Genomic DNA, 23759 nt, shown 5'->3' with positions numbered 1-23759 from the left:
GGAGTTCTGGTGGCTTAGTGGGAGGAAGCTGTGCTGCAATCCCAAAAGTATGCAGTTCAAGGCGACCAACTGCTCTGAGAAGTAAGGGTCATCTCCTCCTATGTGAATGCTGAAAAACCACCGTAAGATCTGCTATGGGTCAGTTCCGGCTCTATAGAACACAACAATATATACTAAAAAATATTTGGTAGACACAATCATGTTTGTAAGTAACATATTAGTAAAAACCAATGGTGATAAAGAAAGACATCCAACTTGCACTGAATATATTGGCAAAAAATAGAAACTGCAGCTCTAAGAAAACCACAGAACATTTCTGTAAGACACAATAAAAGAACTAAATAAATGGAAAAATGTGCCCTGTTCATGGATAGGAAGACTCAATATTGTGAAAATGACAATCCTACCAAAAGCAATCTACATATTCAATGCAATCCTAATACAGATACTGAATTCAATTTTCAAGGAGATTTAAAGGAAAATGGTCAAGTTTATTTGGAGACACAAAAGATGAGTAAGCAAAATACTTCTGAGAAATAAAAATGAAGTGGGAGTCATAGCACTCCCTTACCTCAAAATCTACTCCATCGTAGTAGTAACCAAAACAGCACAGTACTTGTACAATGACAGGTACACTGACTAATGGAACAGATTTGAGAACCCAGAAAGGGACCCATCTATCTATGGTCAACTGATACTCAACAAGGAAATAAAACCTATCAAATGAACCATCATAAGAACACAGAAAGAGCCCAGATGTCTAATCACAATCAAATGGATTGAGAAATTATGGTACATTCACACAATGTAATATTATGCAGCACGCAGGGGCAATAATCTTGTAAATTATAACCTAACTTGGGGAGAGCATTATGCTGAGTGAGCTAACTCAGTCCCATAAGGGCAAATACTATATACACTATTATTGTAGAATGAGTATGAGGATCCAAAGGGGGGAGGAGGGTAGAAGTAGAGGGGTGAGGATGTGTGGAGAGTGGGAAGGGGGAATGGGAAGGAACTGGTATGAAAAGCAATGTATTAGAATTTTGTAAATAAACTAGTATAATTAAAAAAAAAAGTACAGAGGAAAAAAACCCCAACCAAATGAGGAAATGACAGCCTCTTCAACAAATGGTTCTAGAAAAACAACCGCAACCCGTAGAAAGCTGAAATAGTATCCACATCTCACACCACATACAAAAGTCAACTCAAAATGGATCAGAAACCTGGGAGTAAAACTCAAAACCATATAGCTCATCAAAGACAAACTGGGATAAAGAGACTATCAAATGCAGCTAGAAATGCACAATCTGGAGAGGATAAACTGATGAACAGGGCCTTCTAAAGATTAAATCCCTGTGTGCATCAAAAATATTTTCCAATAGAGTGAAAAGAAAACCTACTGACTGGGAAAAAAAATTTGGCAATACCATTTCAGACAAAGGTTTCTTATCAAAAAAGTTTACAGAATCCTACAGGGCCTCCACAAGGAAAAGACTGGTAAAACTATTACAAAATGGGCAAAATATATGGAAAGAATTTTCACAGAGGAAGATACTTTGATGGCCAACAGACACATGAAGAAATGCTCAAAATCACTGGCAATAAAAGAGTGCAAATCAAAACCATAATGAGATATTACCTCACTCCAGTAGCAGTGGCAAAGTTTAACAGGACAGCAAATAATAAATGTTAGAGAGGATGTGGTGAGGAACTCTTATACATTGTTGCTGTGATTGTAAAATGGTATAACCATTCTAGAAGGCAGTCTGGCACTTCCTCAAAAAGTGGAACATAGAAATTCCACACGACCCAATTATTCCACTGCTTGGAATACACCCCAAGAAAATGAGATCTGAGGCACACCAAGATTCATGGCAGTGTTAATCACCATCACAAGAACATGGAAACAGTCCAAATATCCAACCACAATAAAACAGATTGAGAAATTATGGTACATTCACACAAGGGAATACTACACAACAACAATTCTGTAAATTACTACCTAACTTGAAAGGGACTGGAGAGTACTATGCTAAGTGAACAAACTCAATCCCATAAGGACAAATATGGTATAAGACCATTATTGTCAAGGTGGCCCACATCAGGTCCTCGTGGCAGACTGGACTGACAGGCCCCAGCTCCCAGCTGGAAACAAAGGAGGACGCTTCAACGATTTAGATACTCCCAGAAGAGCTGTGGGTGAGCATTAACATTACTGGTAAGTATATTCATTTCTCCTGGACACAGAGCCTACTAATTGGTCCTAAAAGCCTTCTGAGGTCCCAACTCTTCTCACTATTTCTTAGTTGTTGGAATGGATGGAAAACCTCATAAGCAGTTCCTTACTTCACCTCTACCTTGCATACGAACTTCCGAGTTGTAAAACAACCCAGTGGTAGATGGAATTTCCTCCAGGACTTAAGAACCATAAATGACATAGCTGAGCCTCTACATCTTGTGGTTCCTAACCTCTACACTATAATAGGCAAAGTGCTAGTCTATAGGCCTTTTATTGTAAGAACCACCTTCCCTCTGTAACTTGATTTGTGCCACTATTAGAACCTCTACTCAGAATATTATCGCTTTTTAATTTTTGACTCATGTACTTTTAACTTGTTAAATTTGTGTCTTCTAGGTTGCAACACTTCCATGATACATCTTCAAGGATATGAACATGTACGGCTAAGCACAATTGATAACAGTGCATCTAAATTCCAAAATCAATCTCCATAATAGTCTATGTGTTTCCTACTGCCAGAGGGGCCCTTTAGAGTAGTGAGAGAAGATCTTCACCCTGAAACCCACAGCGTCCCTTTTCAGCAAGAAGTAGCTAAGAGAATACGCCATCCCCTTTTCCTTATGAATCAGGGTGAAGTCTCTCTCAGGGAGGAGTGATAGGGAATGGCAAAGGACACACTAACAAAGGAGATTAATCAGAACTGGCTTTGACAAGCACTGGGGCAATTGGACAATTAAAACAGACATTTGGGGGGAGAAGAACGAACTGGGGAGGAGGGTAGAGAAAACAGTGCAGCAATGAATGAATGAAAACCCAAAATCTCTGTAAATGTTCATTAAAACTAATAAAATTTAAAAATAATTAAAAAAAAAAGACCATTATTGCAGAAAGAGTATGAGGATCCAAAGGGGGGGAAACAGAGGGTGAGGATGGGTGGAGGGGGTGTTAATCATAGGGTCGCACAATTTGATGTTGGGGGGGGGGATAAAGGAAATGGGAAAGATCTGGTGTGAACAACACTGTATACGAACTTTATAAATAAACCCTATTTAAAAAAATGCAGTCCTGGAAATGCTCACCAGCCTGTGCCAAAACATTCTGGAAGACAGATACCTGGCCAAGTATCTGGAAGAGATTCCTTTTTATTCCCAATCAAAGAAAGGGAGATCCAATATAATGTGGAAATTATTGAAAAGTATCATTAATATCATATGCCAATTACAATCTTGCAGATTATTCCAAAAATGGTTGGAATAGGATATCAATTGGCAACTATCAGAAATTCAAGCTGGATTCAGAAGTGGCCGTGGCACAAGAGATGTCACTGACTATGAAAAGGCATTTGACTATAGATTATACCAAATTATGGATAATGCTAAGAATGGGAATTCTAGAACACTTGCCCTGGGGATTCTCTGGATTGTGCTCACGTGAAAACTATACACAGACTGAGAAGCAGTTGTTGGAACAGAACAAGGGAATATTTCATGGTTTAAAATCAGGAGAGGCATGTGCCAGAACTTTGGAAAATAACATTTATATCAATTGCCTTCGCTGCCTCTGAGAGCATGGTCTCCAGCTACCTCACCTGAAGACACATGGTTCATTGCTGGATCAAAATCCTCTCCATCATCTATAGCTGTAGGACCACATAAGAGCTGCTCGCCAAATTGTGAAGAGAATGCCATGAGGCATAACCTGATGGAGCCTGAGAGATGTAGCCAAAGTTAAAGGTTTCGCTTGCCGAATGACTGAAGGAAGAGGTGATGTGCGACTGCTACGAAAAAAAAAGCTTTTTGAATGATTCCGGAAACCACAGGCTTCTTGTTATTTGTGTTGCTGGGCTGAACCTGGACTTTCACTGCTGACTGCTGTCTGAATTGAGGAATGTGCCTCCTCTACCCCCTATTTCTGTAATAAATCTCACAACTGAGAGTCAAGTCAATGAGTCAATTTGCAGCAAACCTTGAACCTAGGAGAAGTGGGTATAGGAGCACAGGGGGCCAATTTCTGTTCTTGTGGCTATTATTTTGCTATTGTGGCTATTACTGAAGGGAACAGGTCCCCTTTGTAGGGTTAACAGTAGTCAAACTTGGTCATTCCAATGTTGTCCCTTCTCCTTTTACACAGAGTAGTATCCTTTCTCCTTAGCTATTCAGTCTGTATGCAAAGCAAATTATTTGAGAAGCTGGTCTATATAAAGAATATAGCATCAGGATTGGAGAAGACTCACCAACAACCTACTTTAAAAAACAAACACACAAAATATGCTTTATGCAGATGACACAACCTTGCTTGCTGAAAGTGAAGATGGATGACTTGAAGCACTTACTGCAAAAGATAAAAGGCTATAGTCTTTATCATAAACTGTATCTCAATGCCAAGAAAACAAAAATCCTCACCCCTGGACCAACAGGCAACATCATGATAAACAGAGAAAATATTGAAGTTGTTAAGGATTTCATTTTACTTAGCTCCACAATCAATACTGATAGTAACAGCAGTCAAGAAATCAAAAGAAATGTTGCACTGGCAAAATGTGCTGTCAAGGACTTCTCCAAATTGTTAAAGAGCACAGACGTCAGTTTAAAGACTGAGGTGCATTGGATACAAGCCATGGTCTTTGCAACTATTTCCTATGCATTGCCTGAGGAGAACAGAAGAAGAACTGATGTCTTTGAATTCTAGTGTTGGAAAAAGTACTCAATATACCATGAACTGCCAAAAGAACAACAAATACATCTTAGAAAGCAAAAGCAGGATGCTCCTTGAAAGCATGGATGATGAAACTTCATCTCATGTACTTTGGACATATTGTTAGGAGGGGCCAAGATGGAAAGTCGATGAAAGAGAGGAAGACCTTCAACAGATCCAATAACTTTAAAAATGGCTTTAAGAATACCAGAGACAATGAGAAAGGTGCAGGAGAGGGCAGAGGTCAGATCCATTGTTGATAGTGTCCTATGAGCGGTAGTTGACTCAACAGTATATAACAACAACATTCAAATTCTAGTTTACTGAATTATTAAACCAGTAAATTTAAGGACGCACATTAATTTAATTCTTGAAATGTACATAACCTGAGTCTTGATTTTCTCATCTCGTACCAACTATTCTGGAGTTGTAGTGAAGGTTAGAGTCCCCTGAAAAGGCTGGTACATAGGATATTCTTGATGGCAGCCATTCTATTTGCATCTAACTGAAGTCTTTGGGTGGTGCTAATTATTTGTGCTTGACTACAAACCAAACCTGGAAAGACTATGTAGCTTGATTGATGCTCAGGTGCACCTGATTCAACCCACAGTGTTTCTAATCACGTTTTGCACTGAGAGCTGGACAATGAACAAGGAGGACAGGAAAAGAAAGAGTCTTTGAGCTGTAGTGTTGGGAGAAGAATGCTGAATACACTATTTACTGCCACAAGAATAAACACTTATGTCTTGGTGAAAATGCAACCAGAGAACTCCTTAGAGGCAAAGATGTGGAAGCTTCATCTCACATACTTTAGGCATGTTGTTAGGAGAGGCTACTCCTCAGAGAAGGACAACATCCTTGGAGAAGAGGAGGTTCAGTGAAACAGAAGACTCTCAAGGAGACATTCTGATACATTGTGGCAATGGGCATAAATGTGTCCGACATGGTAAGGATCCTGCAGGGCAGGGCAAGTATGTGTATATCAATTTGTGTCACAGTTCTCATTTCTTTGGAATATATACCTCCCTAGTAGTGGGACTGCTGGATCAAACAGTATTTTTATTCCCCATAGTACTATTAAAAAATCTTCAATTATGTGAAAGACAAAGGCTAAGAAATGTTTCAAATTAAAGAACATAGCTACATAACAAATAAATATAAAGTGTGATTCTGGTCTGGGAAAAAAATGGCTATAGAGAACATTATTGGGACAGGTGGAGAAATCTGAACATGGTTTGTGGATTAGGTAATAGTACACTAAATTTAAATTTCCTAATTTTAATAACATAGTTATTAAAGTTATTATAGTTATGGTTAAGACATCATGCTCAGAAGGGTGGACAGATAGCGCAGGAAAGGAAGACCTCGGATGAGATGGATTGAAATGGTAACTGGAGCAATGGGGACAGGTGTGTTGGAATCAGACAGGCTCTGGATAGGGCAGGCTTCAGAGCTGCTGTACATAGGGTTGTTATGAGTCACAAGCAACGCGATGGCACCTAACAACATAATTATGTAAAAAAAATTCCATTTTTCCGAAAACAATGTAGAACTCTGCTTTTTTTCTACATTGGTTTCTTTTCCCTCCCTCTCAATGTTTCCAATGGCTAATTTTTCACAGTAAATGACTAGGGCTTTCTTCTGAGGCATCTCTGGGTATATTTTTGGGCATATTAATCAGAAACACTTATGCTGGTCTATGCATATGCAAACATACACAGACACAGTAGCCACTAGACAATCTAGGTGAAAGGTATATGAAAGTTCTTTGAAAATTTTGCAACATTTATATGTTGTTGTTATGTGCCGTCAAGTCGTTTCTGACTCATAGCGACCTTATGCACAACAGCCCTAAACCCTGCTCTATCCTGCGCCAACCGCACCGCCTCTGACACACCCATCCCGATTACCCCAGTCACTGAATCAGTCCATCTCATAGAGGATCTTCCCCTCCTCCGCTGTCCCTCCACCCTCCCAAGCATGATGTCCCTCTCCAAGGACCCGTCCCTCCTGGCAACATGTCCAAAGTATGTCAGACGAAGCCCCAGAATCCTTGCCTCCAAGGAGTAGCTTGGTTTAATCCTCTCCAAGATGAATCTGTTTGTTTTCCTGGCAGTCCAGGGTACATTCAGTACCCTTCTCCAGCACCACAGCTCAAAAGCATCCACTCTCCTTCTGTCCTCCCTAGTCATTGTCCAACTCTCTGATGCATAACAAGCGATTGCAAATACCATGACCTGTATCAGGCGCACCTTAAGTCTCCAGAGAGACACTGTTGCTCCTGAGTACCTTTGAGAGGTCCCTAACAAACATTTATATAATTATGAAATTATTCTGAAAGAAGATGCTTTAAAACAATTATAGAAAATAATTTTTAAAAGATTAACAGAGTGCAATTATTGTACTTTCAAAACATTCTTTAGTTTCAACATGAGACTGCTCATTAAGAATACAGCAATAAATTCTTATTGAGTATTAAAAGTTCCCTGGTGAAATTTTAGTTTTACCAGGTGAAAAAAACTGAAGTGGCTTATATGAATAAAACATATGCATTTTCTTTTTACCTGAGACATCCATCTGTCATCTCCTTGAATATCTTCGGCTGCATGTGGAATAGCTGCTGGGTTTGAATCTCCTTGGCTCATTCTACACCTGAAGGAAGAAATATTTATATTTCATTTGTAATAGGTGTCTTAGGAAACTCTGGTGGGTGGCCTAGGGGCAAGAAGCTGTGTTGCAGTTCCTAAGGCACGCAGTTTGAATCTACTAGCTGCTCTGGGGAGAAGGCTGGACAATCTTCTCCCTGCAATTAACTGCCGCCTAAAACCCACTGGAGGGTTAACTATGGGTGTCAGTCCTGACTCAATGGTACACAACAACAATATGGGTCTTATCTGTTGCACTTAAAGTTTTGATCTGTTGTTCATAGGGTTGCTGTGAATTGTAGCTGACTCAACTGGCACCTAACAACTTGAAATATTTCATGTCAGGTTTAAATAATCATTTAGATTTCATTATGGCTTTTCCTAGGAATTAAACAACTAATCTACTTTTAGCAAGGAAAGTTCTAGGATAGGAGTTTGTAAATCTCACAAATCCCAAGCATTATTACATTCTATGATAGGTCAGAATATCACTGAGAAACAAAGCACTATATTAAAAAAAAAAAAAAGCAAGCTTCTCCAAACAATTTTTTGGGGGGCATATATTTTAAATTTTTTTTACTATATACGTGGAAGGGAACCTTGGTGGCCTAGTGGCAAGAAGCAGTGCTGCAATTCCTAAGGCAGGCAGTCTGAATCCACTAGCTGCTCTATGGAAGCAGAATGGGCAATTTCCTCCCATGCAATTTATTGCTTCTGTAAACACGCTAGGGGGTCAGCTATGGTTTGGTTCCAATTCGACAGCAAATAACAACATGTACGTAGTAAGGGACTCTGGTGGCCCAGTGGGTAAGGAGTTGCACTACCAACCCAAAGCCAGGGAGCTCAAATCCACCACCTGCTCCATTGAGGGAACGATGGGCAATCTCCTCCCATGTGATTTAAAGGACCTGAAAACCTGCTTGAGGTCAGCTACAAGTTTGTTCTACCTCGACAGCAATGAGTTGAGATACATTGCTAAGAGCCAAATTCTGGTGATGCAGTCGGAGGGAGTTGCACTACTAACCCAAAGGCAGTGTCCCTCTGGTTGTTCAAATCCAGCTGCTCCTAGGAAGAAAGAGGGACAATCTCTTTTCATGAGATTTACAGGCTATGTATACTTGCTGGAGAGTCAGCTATGAGCCATTTCCACCCAACAATAACAAGAGGGATCCCTAGTTTCTAAAAGATAATCTCTACAACCTCTTGGAATTTAAGTGTGTTGGTAAGGACTATCAAGTATTCCTAACTGATTAGGTGAGGCGAGGATGTAACTCTAGTGGTGGGGGCTGGCTAGGGCCCAAATAAAGACGCTTGGACAGAGAAACTCCAGGAACTTGCTGCAAGGTGAAAATATCCATTCTCAAGATACCATGATTTCCAGGAACTCTCCCAGACTTGGCTCTACGCATCTCTCCTTTACTCTAACCCTGATTTTTATCCTTTATGACAAAGCTGTAATTGTAAGAGAGAACGCTGCGAGTTCTGGGAGCTGTTCCAGTGAATTTCTGAACCTGTGGAAGTAGTGCAAGCCAGCAGGCCTAAAGTAAGGGGGTTGTAAATTCTCCACATTTATGGCTGATATCTTGGGGGGGGCGGGGGGCGGTTAGAGAACTGTCCTAAACTCATATATCCAGTAGGTCAGAATTAGAACTGTAACCCTTCTAATTTATAGCACAACAAGGTCCTCTTTTTGTGTGTGTTTCATTCATAAACTGTTGGTTTTGGGTGTTTTTTTTTTTTTAGTCCACAGAGAAAAGGAAATTTGAACCTAGGTTACATATACTTAACAAACCAAAACCCTACTGTGCCATGTTACTTCTGAGGACAATGTCCCCTTAATTTGAGATCTAACCTAGCTCCAGCTGATGTAAAAGAAGTAAAAAAAGTACAAATTTGTTTTTATGTTGACTTGTTATCCTCCCAGTAACTGATAGGAAAAGAGGCTATATTCTTTCTGAGATGAAATGAAGGCCACAATTTTTAAGTAGTCTCTTTTTCTTCCCCTTGCAATTTCAAATACATGTAAATATTCTCTGAAAAAGTATTAAGTTATAGCTATTCACCATATACTTATTGATTTTTAAGTACTTTTTCTTCTCGTTGCCAATTTCAAATACAGCTAAACATTTTCTGAAAGCCATTCACTATATATTTATTGAGTATGCAAACCACATTGGACTATCAAGTTGACAGGTTCTTACAATCAGAAAATAGCAAATGCTAAACATGAAAGTATGCCTCCATTCACAAAAACAATAAATTAGTTCAGTCCTAAATAACACTAAGTCTTAAAAAAATTGCTATTGCTGTTAGTTGCTGCTGCATTCACTGTGACTCATGGAAACCCCGTATGTGCAGAGGAGAACTGCACCACAGGATTTTCAAAAGCCCTCTGGAAGATTACCTGGCCAGTGTTCCAAGGTGCCTTGGAGCAGGTTCAGGCCACCCATCTTTCCCATCTTTTTTGGCTGGTAGTCAAGCATTTAACCAACTGTGCCATCCAAACCAAAACCAAACTTATTACCATCAAGTATATACACACTAACAGGAGCAGAGGAACATGTTTACAGGAAAGGCTAAACTGAGCTAAATAAAGCATATGAATACAGGTTAGCCCAGATTTAAAAAAAAAACCAACATCAAACTCACTGCTGTCTTGCATTAAAGTTGACTTACAGCTGATGCTCCAGCAGGTTTCCAAAAGCTGTAAATCGTACAAGAGGAGACTTCATTTTTCTTCCTTAGAACTGTTAGTGGATTCAAACTGGTCACCTACAGCTTAGCAGAACGACTCGCTACAGACTAGGCCACTAGAGAGCTCTTGGCCCAGATAATTTTTAGCTGTACTTCCCAGAAGAATCTTTCTGCATATGTACTTTAATAAATGTATACTTATATATACATGGACTGCTGTTAATATGTGCATTAATATTAACATGTTGCCACAAATGATGGCTATAGTGGAAAAAAAAGTGCTTCTAAGCATAGTCATCAATTTAAAAGTGTGCGGCAATGTGTTAATGAAGTTTACATCTTGCTCTTTAGATTAAAAGAAAGCTCTGCATTTTCCCTCATATTTTAATGCACCATCATATGGATCCTTGGATGCATATAGCCTGTTTTCAAGACCAACTGTCTTGAAACTTTAAGATCTCTTCAAATCTATGATTCCATTTACAGACAGAATTTTCACAATTCAAGTAAAAGGTATAAAAAAAAGATTCACAAAGACTGCAACTGTTATTTGTTAAGAACCTATGATTTATAAGGCATTGCTAGAAGTTCTGTTATTATATAAAGCTGAAGCACAGAGACCTGCTCCATGACAGAACAGGTAAGCAGGAGATGAGATTTGATACTTTCAAGCCTGTTTACTTTCCACCCTTCCATGTTAATTGGAAGGAGTGGCATCCACTTCCTAAACAACATGACTCCAGTAACTCTACGAACTGAACTTTAATAAGAGTTGTAGAGGGGCTTCAGACTTTTTGTTCATAGGGTTACTATGAGTCATGCTCGACTCTCGGGCAATCAACAACGTTAATTCTACATTTTCTAAGAATTTAAAACAATCTCATCGCTATCCAGTCAGAGTGGACGTGTAATAGACCATCCACAGGTTTCTGACACTGTAAATCACACAGAAGGATACTACCCATCTTTCTCCCATGGAGTCTGGTAGATTCAACCCAACACTTGGCTTTTGGGTTAGGAGCACAACTTCCTACAGACTGCTACAAAAGTTGCTGGTTGCTGCTCAGAACCGACCCATCCCTGACCCTCCAGTGGAGTTTTAGAAGTAGTATATCACATGGGAGGACTGTGCCCCTCCTTCTCCCATGGAGCAGCTGGTGAATATGAACCATGTACCTTTGGGATGGCTCCTTACCACTAGGCAGGCTAGCAGAGCTGCTTAGGCAACAATTTTTTTTAGTTAAGGATATTAGGTTTTACATGTTGTTATATGCTTTTGAGCTGGAACTGACTCATAGCTGACTCTCTAGCAGATTTTCAAAGGCTGTAAATCACATAGGAGTTTCTCTGCAACAGCTGGTGACCCTGAATTGTGTGAAGGCTGGCAGTGCAATTCCCTATCGCTAAGCCACCAGAGCTCCCTAGATTTTACACAGAAGAGAGGAAGACCCTGGATGAGATGGATTGACAGTGTGACTGTGGACAGGTATATCAAAGATAGTGAGACTGGCTCAGGATAAGGCAGGATTCAGAAATACTGTTCATAGGGTCACTGAGATAGCGCGTAACACCACCATCACTGAGTTGGAACAAATTCATTGCTGACCTTCCAGGAGGTTTTCAGAGGTACTAAACTGCAAAGGAGACTGTCCATCTTTTCTTCTGCAAAGCAGAGATTTGACCCATCTGCCTTTTAAATAGAAGAGGCCATGTGAAAGTTACGGATTCTAATTTTTATTGATTCACTTACATCTTTTCTATTACTACCAAGGAAATAAAACAACATTCTGATACTCTGCAAAATTTTTTTTCATCTTAGTGCTAAATTTCTCCTCGGGCAAAAGAAAGTGTTTCAGAAAGAGAAACTGAGGAACAAGATACGATTTATCTGAGGTTATTCAGGAGTCACCGTAGTATAGTGAAGTGTCTGGCTGCAAATTGAAAGGTTGGCTGTTTCAATCTCCCAGGTGCTTGACACAAAAATGAGAAAGTCTGCTCCTGCTTAGATTTACAGCCCCAGACACGACGGGACAGTTCTCTCTCTTGAGTCTACAGGGTTTTTATGAGTCAAATCAACTCTATAGTTGGGTTTGTCAGGAGGCCATTTATCTGACACTACATGGAAGGCAGAATTGGGAGATGGTAAAACACTCCCAATTAGCTAGTCTTTCCCCTCTTTAACTAGGAATACAAGGTCTGCCACATTCTCCCTCTACAAGGGCGGGGAAAATTTGTTTCTTTGTGCCTTCACATACTGAATTTTGTATTATTTTGCCAAATGAAATTCTTACAATACAAAGTAGCTTTCAGAGTTTTACTGATGTCTTTGGTTTGGTAACATTTTCAAACAGAAGAAAAATTCAACCATAAACACATGAAATCTTCCTTTAATAACAAAGCTGGCAACATACAACTTGGAGACTACACATTTATAAGATTAAAATAACTTGGGAGTTAGATAAACTATTACATTCTCTGTAACAAAAATGAAGGAGGAATGAGGAGCTATCCAGAGACATCTGTGCTAGCCCACTAAAATCCTCAAATCACTTTTGGGTTTCCTGCCTTAGGTAGAAGGCAATATTTTAACATAATGGTCTTCAGATTGAGAAGTTGTAACTAGCAATTAAAGGGGTGGGGGAATTATCAACACACACACACACACACACACACACACACACACACACACACACGTTTGATGCTCATTTAATTTCACTGATTCACAACAATCCCATGTGCAGCAAGCCATTACCCTCCCTCCTACAGACATCACAACTAGCAGGTGCAGTTGGAAAAAAACCCCCACAGAGCAAAGATAATGGTCTCCCAAAGAACAAAAGTTGTGTTAATCTGTTTTACATTCTAAAGTAGTTTTAATTGATGATTAAAAAAGGTTGTCTTGATGGGGTAGGCATCAGCCACTTGCACATTATTTAGCAGATGGAATGGAACCTAACAGAATTACTTTTCAGTTTCCTCATTTGCAATTTCCCCACATTTTCCATCTTCTCTACTTGAACTGTAGCATTATAAAACCAGAATTTCTAGACATTAATACCAGCAGACGCAGACTGCTTAATCAGAAGCCAGTTCAGTCACAAAGATTTAAAAATTCTCAAACTAAGCTGGATGTTTCCTTAGTTTGAACCAGGAAACAGGTGGAGGGAAAAGCTGCACTAAGAATTTAAAAGGTTTCGAATGTTCCACTCCCTCTTGACTTTGTTTCAGAGGGCGCTGGCAGGGTTAAGTGAAGAGGAAGGCAGACCTCATCCGGAATACCCTGCCTTCATGGGTTGGTGTGTGGGTCCCTGGGTTCCAGCACATCCATAATTTATTATCAAATGCCCAAGCCAAGAAATTAAAGTACAGTAATTTCCTATGCATCTCCTGCTTCCTAACAAGGTCAACTTTATGCACCCAAAAGAACCTAAAGACACAAACTATAGTTTAAGCAAAGACATAACTCAAATGCTCAGACTTGACAGTCTGCATTTTCTCCATCTTTTTCCACTCCTTTACCCATCACTCAAAGTCCTCATTTAAAGTTGTTCAAATGAGGTCGTAAGGTGGGTCTACTCTTTCTCCATGAAAGCCAAAGCATCCACACTTGTGAGTTTTCTTAAGGTAATAAAAAGCTGGGTGGGCGTCATCATGCAACTGGTCTATCATCATGCAACTAACTGGTAGACCAGAAGACCCTGAAGTGGACCAGGAGAAAAACCTTAAGAACCTGCAATCACTCATTGGCAGGTTAACCAGAGGGATGACCTTGGGCAAAATACCAATTTTCTTTGAGCCTCATCTCTAAAATGAGGTGCTGATTGGATAATCGTGGCAGCCTATGGGTCTTCTCAATATATTAGAAGAGAAAAAGGAGGAGTTTCTGAAAAGTTGAACATTTTCAACAAAAGCAGGAGGGAAAAGTGTGCCGGGTGAACAGCAAAGTAACTGGTGTGGTCCCACCTTTATTTAGGCCTCTCTGACAAGAGGAAAAAGGTCAGAGGCTCGATCTCAGGGATGGTGTAAAAAAGCATAGGCAACAGCTGAACCTGGAAGAGGAGCTACAAATGGTGCAGGCAGGGAAGGGAGCGAGGGGTGCAGAGAGGCCTGCTCCAGGGGGCGCGTAAGGCCAGGGAAGTCCGCCCCGCCACGGTATTCCTCCACCGCAAAAGGCTGGGGAAGAACAGGCTAGCGGCCGTGGAAAGTCGACAGGTCTGGGGGGTGCGGTCCCGGGAAAAACGGCTCTGGAGGGATGGCGAGAGGTCAGCACATCCCAGGAGCGGCGCAGAACGGACAGCAGGGGGAACCGACGCTGAGCCCTCGGAGAAGCGCGCGCGAGGCCCCCCAAGGCCCCGGCAGGGAAGAGGTGGCGCGGGGGGGGAGGGGCAAAAAGAGGTGGGGGAGGGGAGATCGCGGGCTTCTCACAATAACAAATCGCAGTTCTTTCAAACCCCCTCCTCTCAGTCGCGAGTTCCCCGCCATTCTGGATGCACTCACTCAGGCAGAGGGTCCGTGCGGGCCCCAAGCGGCTGCGGCGTCGGCGGGTGGCGCGTCTGTCGCTCGCTCAGTCCCGGCGGTCCCGCTCCAGCGCGTCCCTCCTCCGGCCCCAGTACCAGCAGCAGCGCCTCCACTTCCGGTTCCCCTGCCACTCAGGCAAACGGCCTACGGAAGTCCCGCCTTCATCCCGCCCAGCTTTTGCGGGCTGCACGCTTCGCGCTTTCTCTCTGTTGGTTTTGCTGCTTGCGCCAAGGTGTACTCCCAGCCGGGCGGAATTCTTGCTTTGTTCTCTATCTTGCCCTTCGTGTACTAGTGGTTTGCATCACTTGGATAAGATTTTATCTTTCCCCCAGCTGCATCCTTCAGTCCTGCATTAATGACACCAGGGTGTGGAGATGGTATTCGGGACAATGTAGCTCGTGATCTCACACTGACGCCATTCCCTTTCCACTCAGGCAACCTGGCTTCCTCCCCCACCCGCATAGAATAAAGCAGATTACTGAAAGAGGGACGGAAATAGGTCCCCTAGGTTAATAAAACCGTTTACTTAATGAGGGGCATTTCTGTAGCATGATAAATGTTGGTAAGTCACGCCTCGTAAAGTGAGATGGGGAATAAAGAGCCACCATCTGCTCTTTTAAGGATGCATCCAGTTTAAGAGAAGAGATACATATATGAAGTCAATATTGAAAAGCTTAGGTATACTAAATGCTAGATAAATATAAGAGCTGCGTAATAGAGAAAAAAATTCATTGGCCTGAAGTTGATCTTGATCCAGAGAGACCTTATTGGAGGAAAGGAAGATGCACGCTCACAGTATGGATTAGTTGAGTAGAACATGGCCTAGCTCTGGTCCTTTAGTGGCAAGAAGCTACACTGCAATTCCAGAGGTTTACGGTGCAAATCCACCACGTACTCTGCTGGAGAAGGAGGGCCATTCTCCTGTACCAGTTAGATCTAACATGACAGTACATACACACACAAAATATAATAAAAGGGGAAAAAAAGATAGTATACATTCATGCCTATGCAGAGAGAGAGGTAGAACCTTCTAATATTGGATTTGGACATTTTTACTTTGCTGCCAAAGCTCCTGTAAAAATCATGGAAGTCTAAGTAAGGTTTTGAGATAATATCAAGTTATTTTTCAGACCACTTATGTTGTCAAGTGGTCCTAAATGTGTATTATCTGTCTTATTTCAGGCATATATAATCCAAAATGTGTCCTCACATAAATAAGCAATGTAAAAATTACTTTATCTTTGAATACTCTTGTAGAAATACTCAAGATAATACAGGACACAACAGTAAGTTTTCCATAAATGTTTGATATGATATAAAGAGCAAGTCAAGAAATATATTGACAACAGAAGAAAATAGCTTGAATTATTCACTAGGGATAAATCCAAAGAATTCTGCACTTCCCCAATTTTAACACTCAATATTCTTTAATGTAATTACTTCGATTCATCCTAGAGAGGGTTAAACCAGGCTACTCCTTGGAGGCAAATATTCTGGGGCTTCGTCTGACATACTTTGGATATGTTGCAAGGAGAGACAGGTCTTGGGAGAGGGACATCATGCTGGGTAGAGTAGAGGGACAAAGCAGGAGGGCAAGACCCTCTATGAGGTGGATTGATTCAGTGACTGGGGTAATCGGGATGGGTGTGTCAGAGGCAGTGTGATTGGCGCAGGACAGAGCAGGGTTTAGGGCTGTTGTACATAGGGTCACTATGAGTCGCAAACGACTCGACGGCACATAACAACAACAACAATTACTTCACCAATACATTGTTTTCCCTATTATATAATGAAAGTTTTGAGAGAGCAAGGTCTGTATTCTGTAGATTTCCCACAGCTGATATGATCCATAATAGTGTTGTTGTTAAGTAATCTATAAAGTATGTTGTTAAGTACTGTCGAGTTGAGTGTGATTCATAGCAACCCGTGAACAACAGACTTGAATCCTATCCTTGCTTGTGCCTTCCTTCCTCATCAGCTCTGACAGACTTGAGCCCATTGCCGCAGTGACAATGCCCATTTCCACTGGGGGTCTTTTGCCAACCGTCCACCTTTCTAAGCCTCTTTCTATAGCCTTTACTAGTAACATGTGTAAGATATGAGAGATAAAGCTTTGCCATCCTTACCTCCAAAGTGCACTTTGGCTGCACTTTTCCCAAGATACACTATTTGCTCTTTTGCCAGTCTATGGAAAATGTAGTACTCTTCTCCAACACTACAACTCAAAGACACCAATTCTTCTTCTATCATTCTTAGTAATGTTCTCATATGCATAGCAAGTGATTGAGAAGACCATGGCCTGAATCAAGCATGTCTCACTCTTCAAACTGACATCATTGTTCTTCAGGATTTTGGAGAGGTCCCTAACCACAGCCTTGCCCAAATCAATGTGTCTCCTGACTGCTGGCACCAGGGGTGTTCATTGTGGATACCAGCAAGATGAAATAATCATGTTTCAATCCTTTCTTCACCTATTATGATATTACCTCTTGGCCTAGTGGTAAAAACCTTTGTTTTCTTCATGTTGAGATGTCATTCATATTGAAGGCTATATTCCTTCTATGTAATCTCCTGCAGCAAGTGTTTCAGGCCCATTTCATTTTCAGCAAGCAAGGTGTGTCATCTACATAAAGCAAGTTGTTGATGAGCCTTCATCAGATCATGTTCCTGCCCACATTCCTCTTTATAGAGTCAAACTACAGAAATTATTTGTTCATCATACAGATTGAATAGGTATGGAGAAAGGAGACAACTCTGACATACACCTTTCCTGACTTTTTTTTTTTTTACTTTTTATATGTGTACCATCAAATCGGATCTAACTAGTACAGGAGGAGATTGTCCCTCCTTCTTCAGCAGAGCATCTGGTGGATTTGAACCCAGTACCTCTGGGATTGCAGTGCACTTTCTTGCCACTAGGCCACCAGAGCTCGCCCACCTTTCCTGATTTTAAACCATGTGGTATTCCCTTGTTCCATTAAGACAACAGCTTCTTGGTCTAGGTATAGTCTTTGTATGAGTACAGTTAAGTCTTCTGATTCCCATTTTTCTCAATGTTAGCCATAGCTGTTATGATATACACAATCAAATGCCTTGACACAGTCAACAAAAATCAGATAGATATTTTTCTGTTATTCTCTGCTTTCAGCCAGCATCCATCTGATAATCAGAAGTGATATCCTTGTGCCATGACCTATTCTAAATTCAGCTTGAATTTCTGGCAGTTTCCTGTCAATATACTGTTCTAGCCATTTGTGGATGATCTTCAGCATTTTGTGTGCTTATGACATGAGTCATACCGTTCAATAATTTCCATACTCTGTTGAATCACCTTTCTTGGGAATGTGAAGAAATACTGATCTTTTCCAGTTAGTCAGCCAGTCAACTGTCCTCTGAATTTCCTGACATAGACTGGTGAGCAAGTCCAGAGTTGCATCTATTAGTTGAAACATGTCAGTTGGTTTCCAATCTCTTTCTTGGGCCTTAATTTTTTGCCAGTGTCTCCAACACAACTTGAACTTCTTCCTTTGTTACTGTTGGCTCTTCTTCACATGGTATTTCCGGAAATATTTCAGTATTGACTGTTCTTTTTGGTGCAATGACTCTGTGTATTCCTTCCATCTTGAAACTGAAGAAAATAAAAACAAATCCACATATATTTGACCTTGAGTCTATCCCACCTGAATTAAAAAATCATCTTAAGAACAGGTTTGAGACATTAATCACCAGTGATCAAAGGCCAGAAGAACTGCGATATTAAATCATCAATAAAGAGAGCAAAAGCTCATTTATTAAGACAGAGAAAGGAAAAAAACACACAAACCACAAATGGATGTCAGAAGAAACTATGACAATTGCGTTAGAGCATCAAAAACCCAAAACAAAAGGAAGAGATAAAGTAAAAGAGCTGTACAGAAGTTTGCAAAGGACACCTCGAGAAAACAAAACATAGTATTAGAATAAAATATGCAAAGAGCTGAAGTCAGAGAATAAAAAAGGAAGAATTTGCTTGGCATTTGTCAAGTTGAAAGAAGTGAAAAACAAATCCAAGCTTCGAGTTGCAATACTGAATGATCCATAATGTTTTTGTTGTTGTGTGCCATCAAGTCGCTTGTGACTCACAGTGACCCCATGTACAACAGCTCTGCAGTCGGCCCTGTTCCTGAGCCAATCTCACTGACTTCAACATACCTACCTACCTACCTCCATTGCCCCAGTTACTATAACAATCCATCTCATATGGGGGTCTTCCTTTCTTGCATGGTCAACCCTTCCAAGCATGATGTCCTTTTCCTAGGATTGGTCCCTCATGGCCACATGCCCAAAGTATGTGAGATGGAGCTTCGAAATTCTAGCTTCCAAGGAGAAACTTGGTTTCACCCTCACCAAGACAGACCTATTTGTTATCATATCCATGATATGTTCAAGACTTCTCCAGCACCACAATTCAAAGGCATCAATTCTTCTTCTGTCATTCTTAGTCCTTGTTCAGTTTTCTTTTTTTAAAAAAAATTATTTTATTAATTTTAATGAACATTTACAGATATTTTGGATTTCCATTCATTCATTGTTGCACTTTTCTCCCTGCCCAGCCCCCTTCCCCCACCCCTCGCCCCAGTCCACTCCTCTCTTTGAAAAGCAAAATAAAAATTCTTTCTTTGGTATACAATCCTCCCGCACCCCTCCCACTGCCCCGAGTACACTTGACTATGCAACCTTAATTCTGGACTCTTGTGATAACCATAATATTCTATTGTCCAGATTTCTAGTGCATAGCAAGTAATTGTGAAGACCATGGCCTGGATCAGGCTTACCTCAATCTCTAGACCAGCATCGTTGCTTTTCAGTACTCTGGAGAGGTCCCTGACAGAACATTTTCCCAGTGCAATTCGTCTTTTGATTTCCTGACTCCTGATGGCAAGAGTGTTGATTGTGGAGCCGAGCAAGATGTAACTGTTAACAACGTCAATCTCTTCTCCATTGATAATAGTGCTGTCAATTGACCCAGTGGTGAGAATCTTTGTCTTCTTGATGTTGAGCTTCAATCCATATTGACATTTTGCTGCGAGTGCTTCTGATCCTCCTCAGTGTCAGCAAGCAAGGTTGTGCTCTCTGCAGTGTCGATTGTTTGAGTCTTCTTTCAATCCTGATGCCACATTCCTCCTTATAAAGCCCTGCTTCCTGAATGGTCTGTTCTGAATACAGATTGAAAAGATATGGAGACAGGATGCATACCTGATGCACTCCTTTTCTGATTTTGAAAAGTATTCACTTGCTCTGTTCTGACAACTGCCTCCTGGTCCAAGGATAGGCTTCACATAAGCATATTCAAGTGTTCTGGGATTCCCATTCTTCTCAGAGTCAGCCACAATTTCTTGTCACCCACACAGTCAAATGCCTTTGCATAGTCAATGAAACACAGATAGATATTCCTCTGGTACTCTTTATTTTCTGCCAAGATCCATCCGACATTGGCAATATTATTTCTAGTGCCACAACCTCTTCTAAACCCACCGTGCATTTCTGGTAGTTTCCTGTCAATGGATTATTCCAGTGATTTCTGAATAATCTTCAGCAGGATTTTGCTAGTTGTTAGTGTGATCTTAGTGATATTGTTTGATAATTTCCACACTCTGTTGGGTCACGTTTTTTTATAATGGGAATAAATATGGATCTTTTCCAGTCAGTTGGCCAGATAGTTGTCCTCCAGATTTCTTGGCACAACCTAGTGAGCACATCAAGGGCAGCACCTATTTGTTGAAATGTGTGAATTGCCATCTCCTTAAGAGGGCTTGAACTTCCTCCTTCATCACCATTGCCTTTTGATCATATGTTGCTTCCTGAAATTCTTCTGTGTCAGCCAATTCTTTTTTGTACAATGACTCTGTTTACTCTTTCTACCTTCCTTTAATGCTTCCTGAATCATTCAGTACTCTCCCCACAGCATTGCAACTCGTAGCTTGAATTTGCTCTTTAGTTCCTTCAGCTTAAGAAATGCTGAGTGAGGGGAGCTCTGGTGGCCTAGTGGTAAGGAGCTGCAACTACAATCCCAGAGGCACATGGTTCGAATCCACCAGACACTCTGCCGGGGAAGGAGGGACAATCTCCTCCTGTACCAGTCAGATCTGATTTGACGGTACACTCACACAAAAATAATAATAATAAAAAAGAAATGCTGAGTGAGTTGAGCCCTTTTTATTTTCTGACTCCAGTTTCTTGCAAATTTCATTATTATTTTGAAATTATTATTATTATTTTATTTATTATTTTCATTAATATTATTTATTATATTATTATTTTGCCTTGTCTTCCCGAGTTGCTCTTTGATATCTTCTGTTCAGCTCCTTAACATCTTGATTTCTTCCCTTTGCTTTGGCTTCTTGGTGCTCTAGTGCAATATTCAGAGTCTCTTCTGACATCCATTTTGGTCTTTTCATCTTCTTCTTTCTTTATAATGACCTTTTGCATTCTTCATGAACAATATGTTTGATATCTTCCCACAGCTCATCTGGTCTTCGTTCATTAGCGTTCAAGGACTCAAACCTGTTCCTGAGTTGGTTTTTAAATTCAGGGGGATAAGCTAAACAGAAAATTTTGATTCCTGTGGATATGATTTTACTTTTTTTAGCTTTAATTTGAATTTACATTTGATTAGTTGATGGTCTATTCCACAATCAGCACCTGGCCTAGTTTTCACTGCTGATAATGAACTTCTCCAACAATTTCTTCCATGGATGTAATAACTAATGACTGGAACATGAAATGTGAGAAGTATGAATGTAGAAAAACTAGGCATTGATAAGAAAGAAATGAAATGCATATTGACATATTAGGTATTAGCAAAATGAGATGGATTGACATAGGACATTTTGAATCAGACTATCATATGATCTACATTGGAGATGAAAAGGTGAGAAAAAAACAGGATCACTTTCATAGTTAAAAAGCCATTTCTAGATCCCTCTTAAAATATAATATTGTGAGTTATAGGATAATATCTATACGCATACAAGGAAGACCTGTTAATACCAATGTCATTCAAATTTAGGCACCAACAACTAGAGCCAAAGAGGAGGAAATAGATGATTTCTACCAACTGTTGCAGTCAGAAATCTATCAAACACGTAACCAAGGTGCATTAATAATAATAGGTGAGTGGAATGCAAAGGTTGGGAACCAGGAAGAATGATCAGTACTCAGAAAATATGGACTTGGTAACAGAAATGAGGCTGGGGATAGAATGATAGAACTCTGCACAATCAATGATTTATTCATAACAAATACCTTTTATAAGAAACAAACGCAAGCTATGCTGTGCTGCACACTGTTCCATAGTCTTGTCAAATACCATAATTGTTAACCATTATGCACAATGTTTGGATGAGCTTCCAGATTGATTCATTCTGGGAAGCAGGAGTGGCATCCACTTCCTAAACTAGATGCCTCTGGAATATCTACAAACTCTCTAAACTCTATAAATGTACAGAAATGATGTTAGTTATGGAACAGAATTCAGGTCTTTTGTGCAAAGTTTACTCTGAGTCGTATTCAACTTGATGACACTTAACCACTGTTAAATGAGACTAATGTTGTTATATCTGGAGGAACACTGTTCCACTTTGTACATCACTGTCAAAGTACTGTATGAAGTAACCTGGGTTTGCTGTGATGCTGAAATCTGTGCCATTGGTGTAACAAATACCAGCATGGTTTTTTGTTGTGTACAGTGTTTGATGGAACTCCCAGTTGTAAAACAAGTTTGGAAGCAGGAGTGGCATCTACTTCCTAAACCACATGCCTCTGGAAACTCTCTGAACTTGGAGAAATGATGATAGTTATGGAAAGGCATTAACTCTTTTGTTCATAGAGTCACTATAAGTCTTTTTTGACTTGACAGCAATCAACAACAATAGCAACAATATTCAGATAAATGGATTTCACCTAATAGTATGCCAGATTTCATATTTGTCTCAATTTTTTTCTTTGATAACCTCTGTAGTTTTAGGTTTTATGCCTGGGTCCTGATCCATCTTGAATTAGGGTGGTTGTGGTTTTTTGGTTTTTTATATGGTGTGAGTTATGGGTCTTTTAAAATTATCTGCGATTGATAGTTTTTCTCACATCCTATGTTAAAGAGGGTGTTACGATTAGGTTATTGAGTCATTTAACACAGTATGAGGTTTTGGTCTTACTTCAATTTTCTGTGCTTGATACTCAGTTTTTACTGCACCATTTTTAAAAGAGGCTGTCATTTCCCCACTTAATGGATTTCATCTGTTAAAGAACAACTGTCCAAATGTGGATGGATTTCTTTCTGGGTTCTCAGTTCTATTCCTTTTGTCTATGCATCTGTTACTGTACAAATACCAAACTTTTTTTATTGCCATGGCTATGTGTTAGATACTGAGATCAGGAAGCATGAGGTCTCATGCTTTGCTTTTTATCTTCAATGTTTTGCATGTTTGGAGAGAATCCTTTATTTTTGAGAACTCAAGTACAGCATATAGTTTTCACATGAAATGTACCTGAAAATTTTAAGTGATCACTTCAGATCTGTAATGTGCATGAGAAGGAGTACGGAACCTTACCATCCAGCAAGATGACGTAGTAGTAGGCTAAATGATCTGCTTGTATTGCCTGCTAACCTTGAAAATCATCACATTCAAACTCACTTTAGTAAAATGACAAATTTTTGTATCATGAATTTTTAGGATTTTCTCCCAAGATAAAATCTTTATTTCTGAATCCTAGATGACAGAAGTCAACTGTGTTTCTATTGTTACATGCATTTCTGTCTGTCTCTTTCTCAGTTAATTACTTGTCTTTTTCACTAAGTGAGTGTTGCCAGAGCAGATGCCTCATCTCATCTCATTCCTCCTAGTAACCCCAGTACCAGGAATTACCTAGCACAATAAATATTTAAATTTTTTGTGGATAAGCAAAGTCAAGATCAATTTTTGAACGTT

At 40.2% G+C, this 23759-nt stretch overlaps 1 protein-coding gene across 1 annotated transcript in view; it reads right to left on the bottom strand.

The window, feature by feature from the left end:
• The window catches only part of PAFAH1B2 (platelet-activating factor acetylhydrolase 1b, catalytic subunit 2 (30kDa)), a 33801-nt gene extending 18900 nt beyond the window's left edge, over positions 1-14901 (bottom strand). Inside the window, exons 1-2 of the mRNA XM_006890810.1 lie at positions 14773-14901; positions 7501-7588 (exon numbers count right to left, since the gene is read on the bottom strand). Coding sequence (XP_006890872.1) covers positions 7501-7581 — 81 coding nt within the window. The 5' untranslated portion in view covers positions 7582-7588; positions 14773-14901. The remainder of the gene's footprint in view (positions 1-7500; positions 7589-14772) is intronic.
• Positions 14902-23759: the final 8858 nt, after the last annotated feature.

Source organism: Elephantulus edwardii, unplaced genomic scaffold, assembly GCF_000299155.1.
Source record: "Elephantulus edwardii isolate Elephantulus edwardi_28Jun2011 unplaced genomic scaffold, EleEdw1.0 scaffold00093, whole genome shotgun sequence".
Lineage (NCBI taxonomy): Eukaryota > Metazoa > Chordata > Mammalia > Macroscelidea > Macroscelididae > Elephantulus > Elephantulus edwardii.
This window is presented reverse-complemented; position numbering and strand designations above follow the sequence as displayed.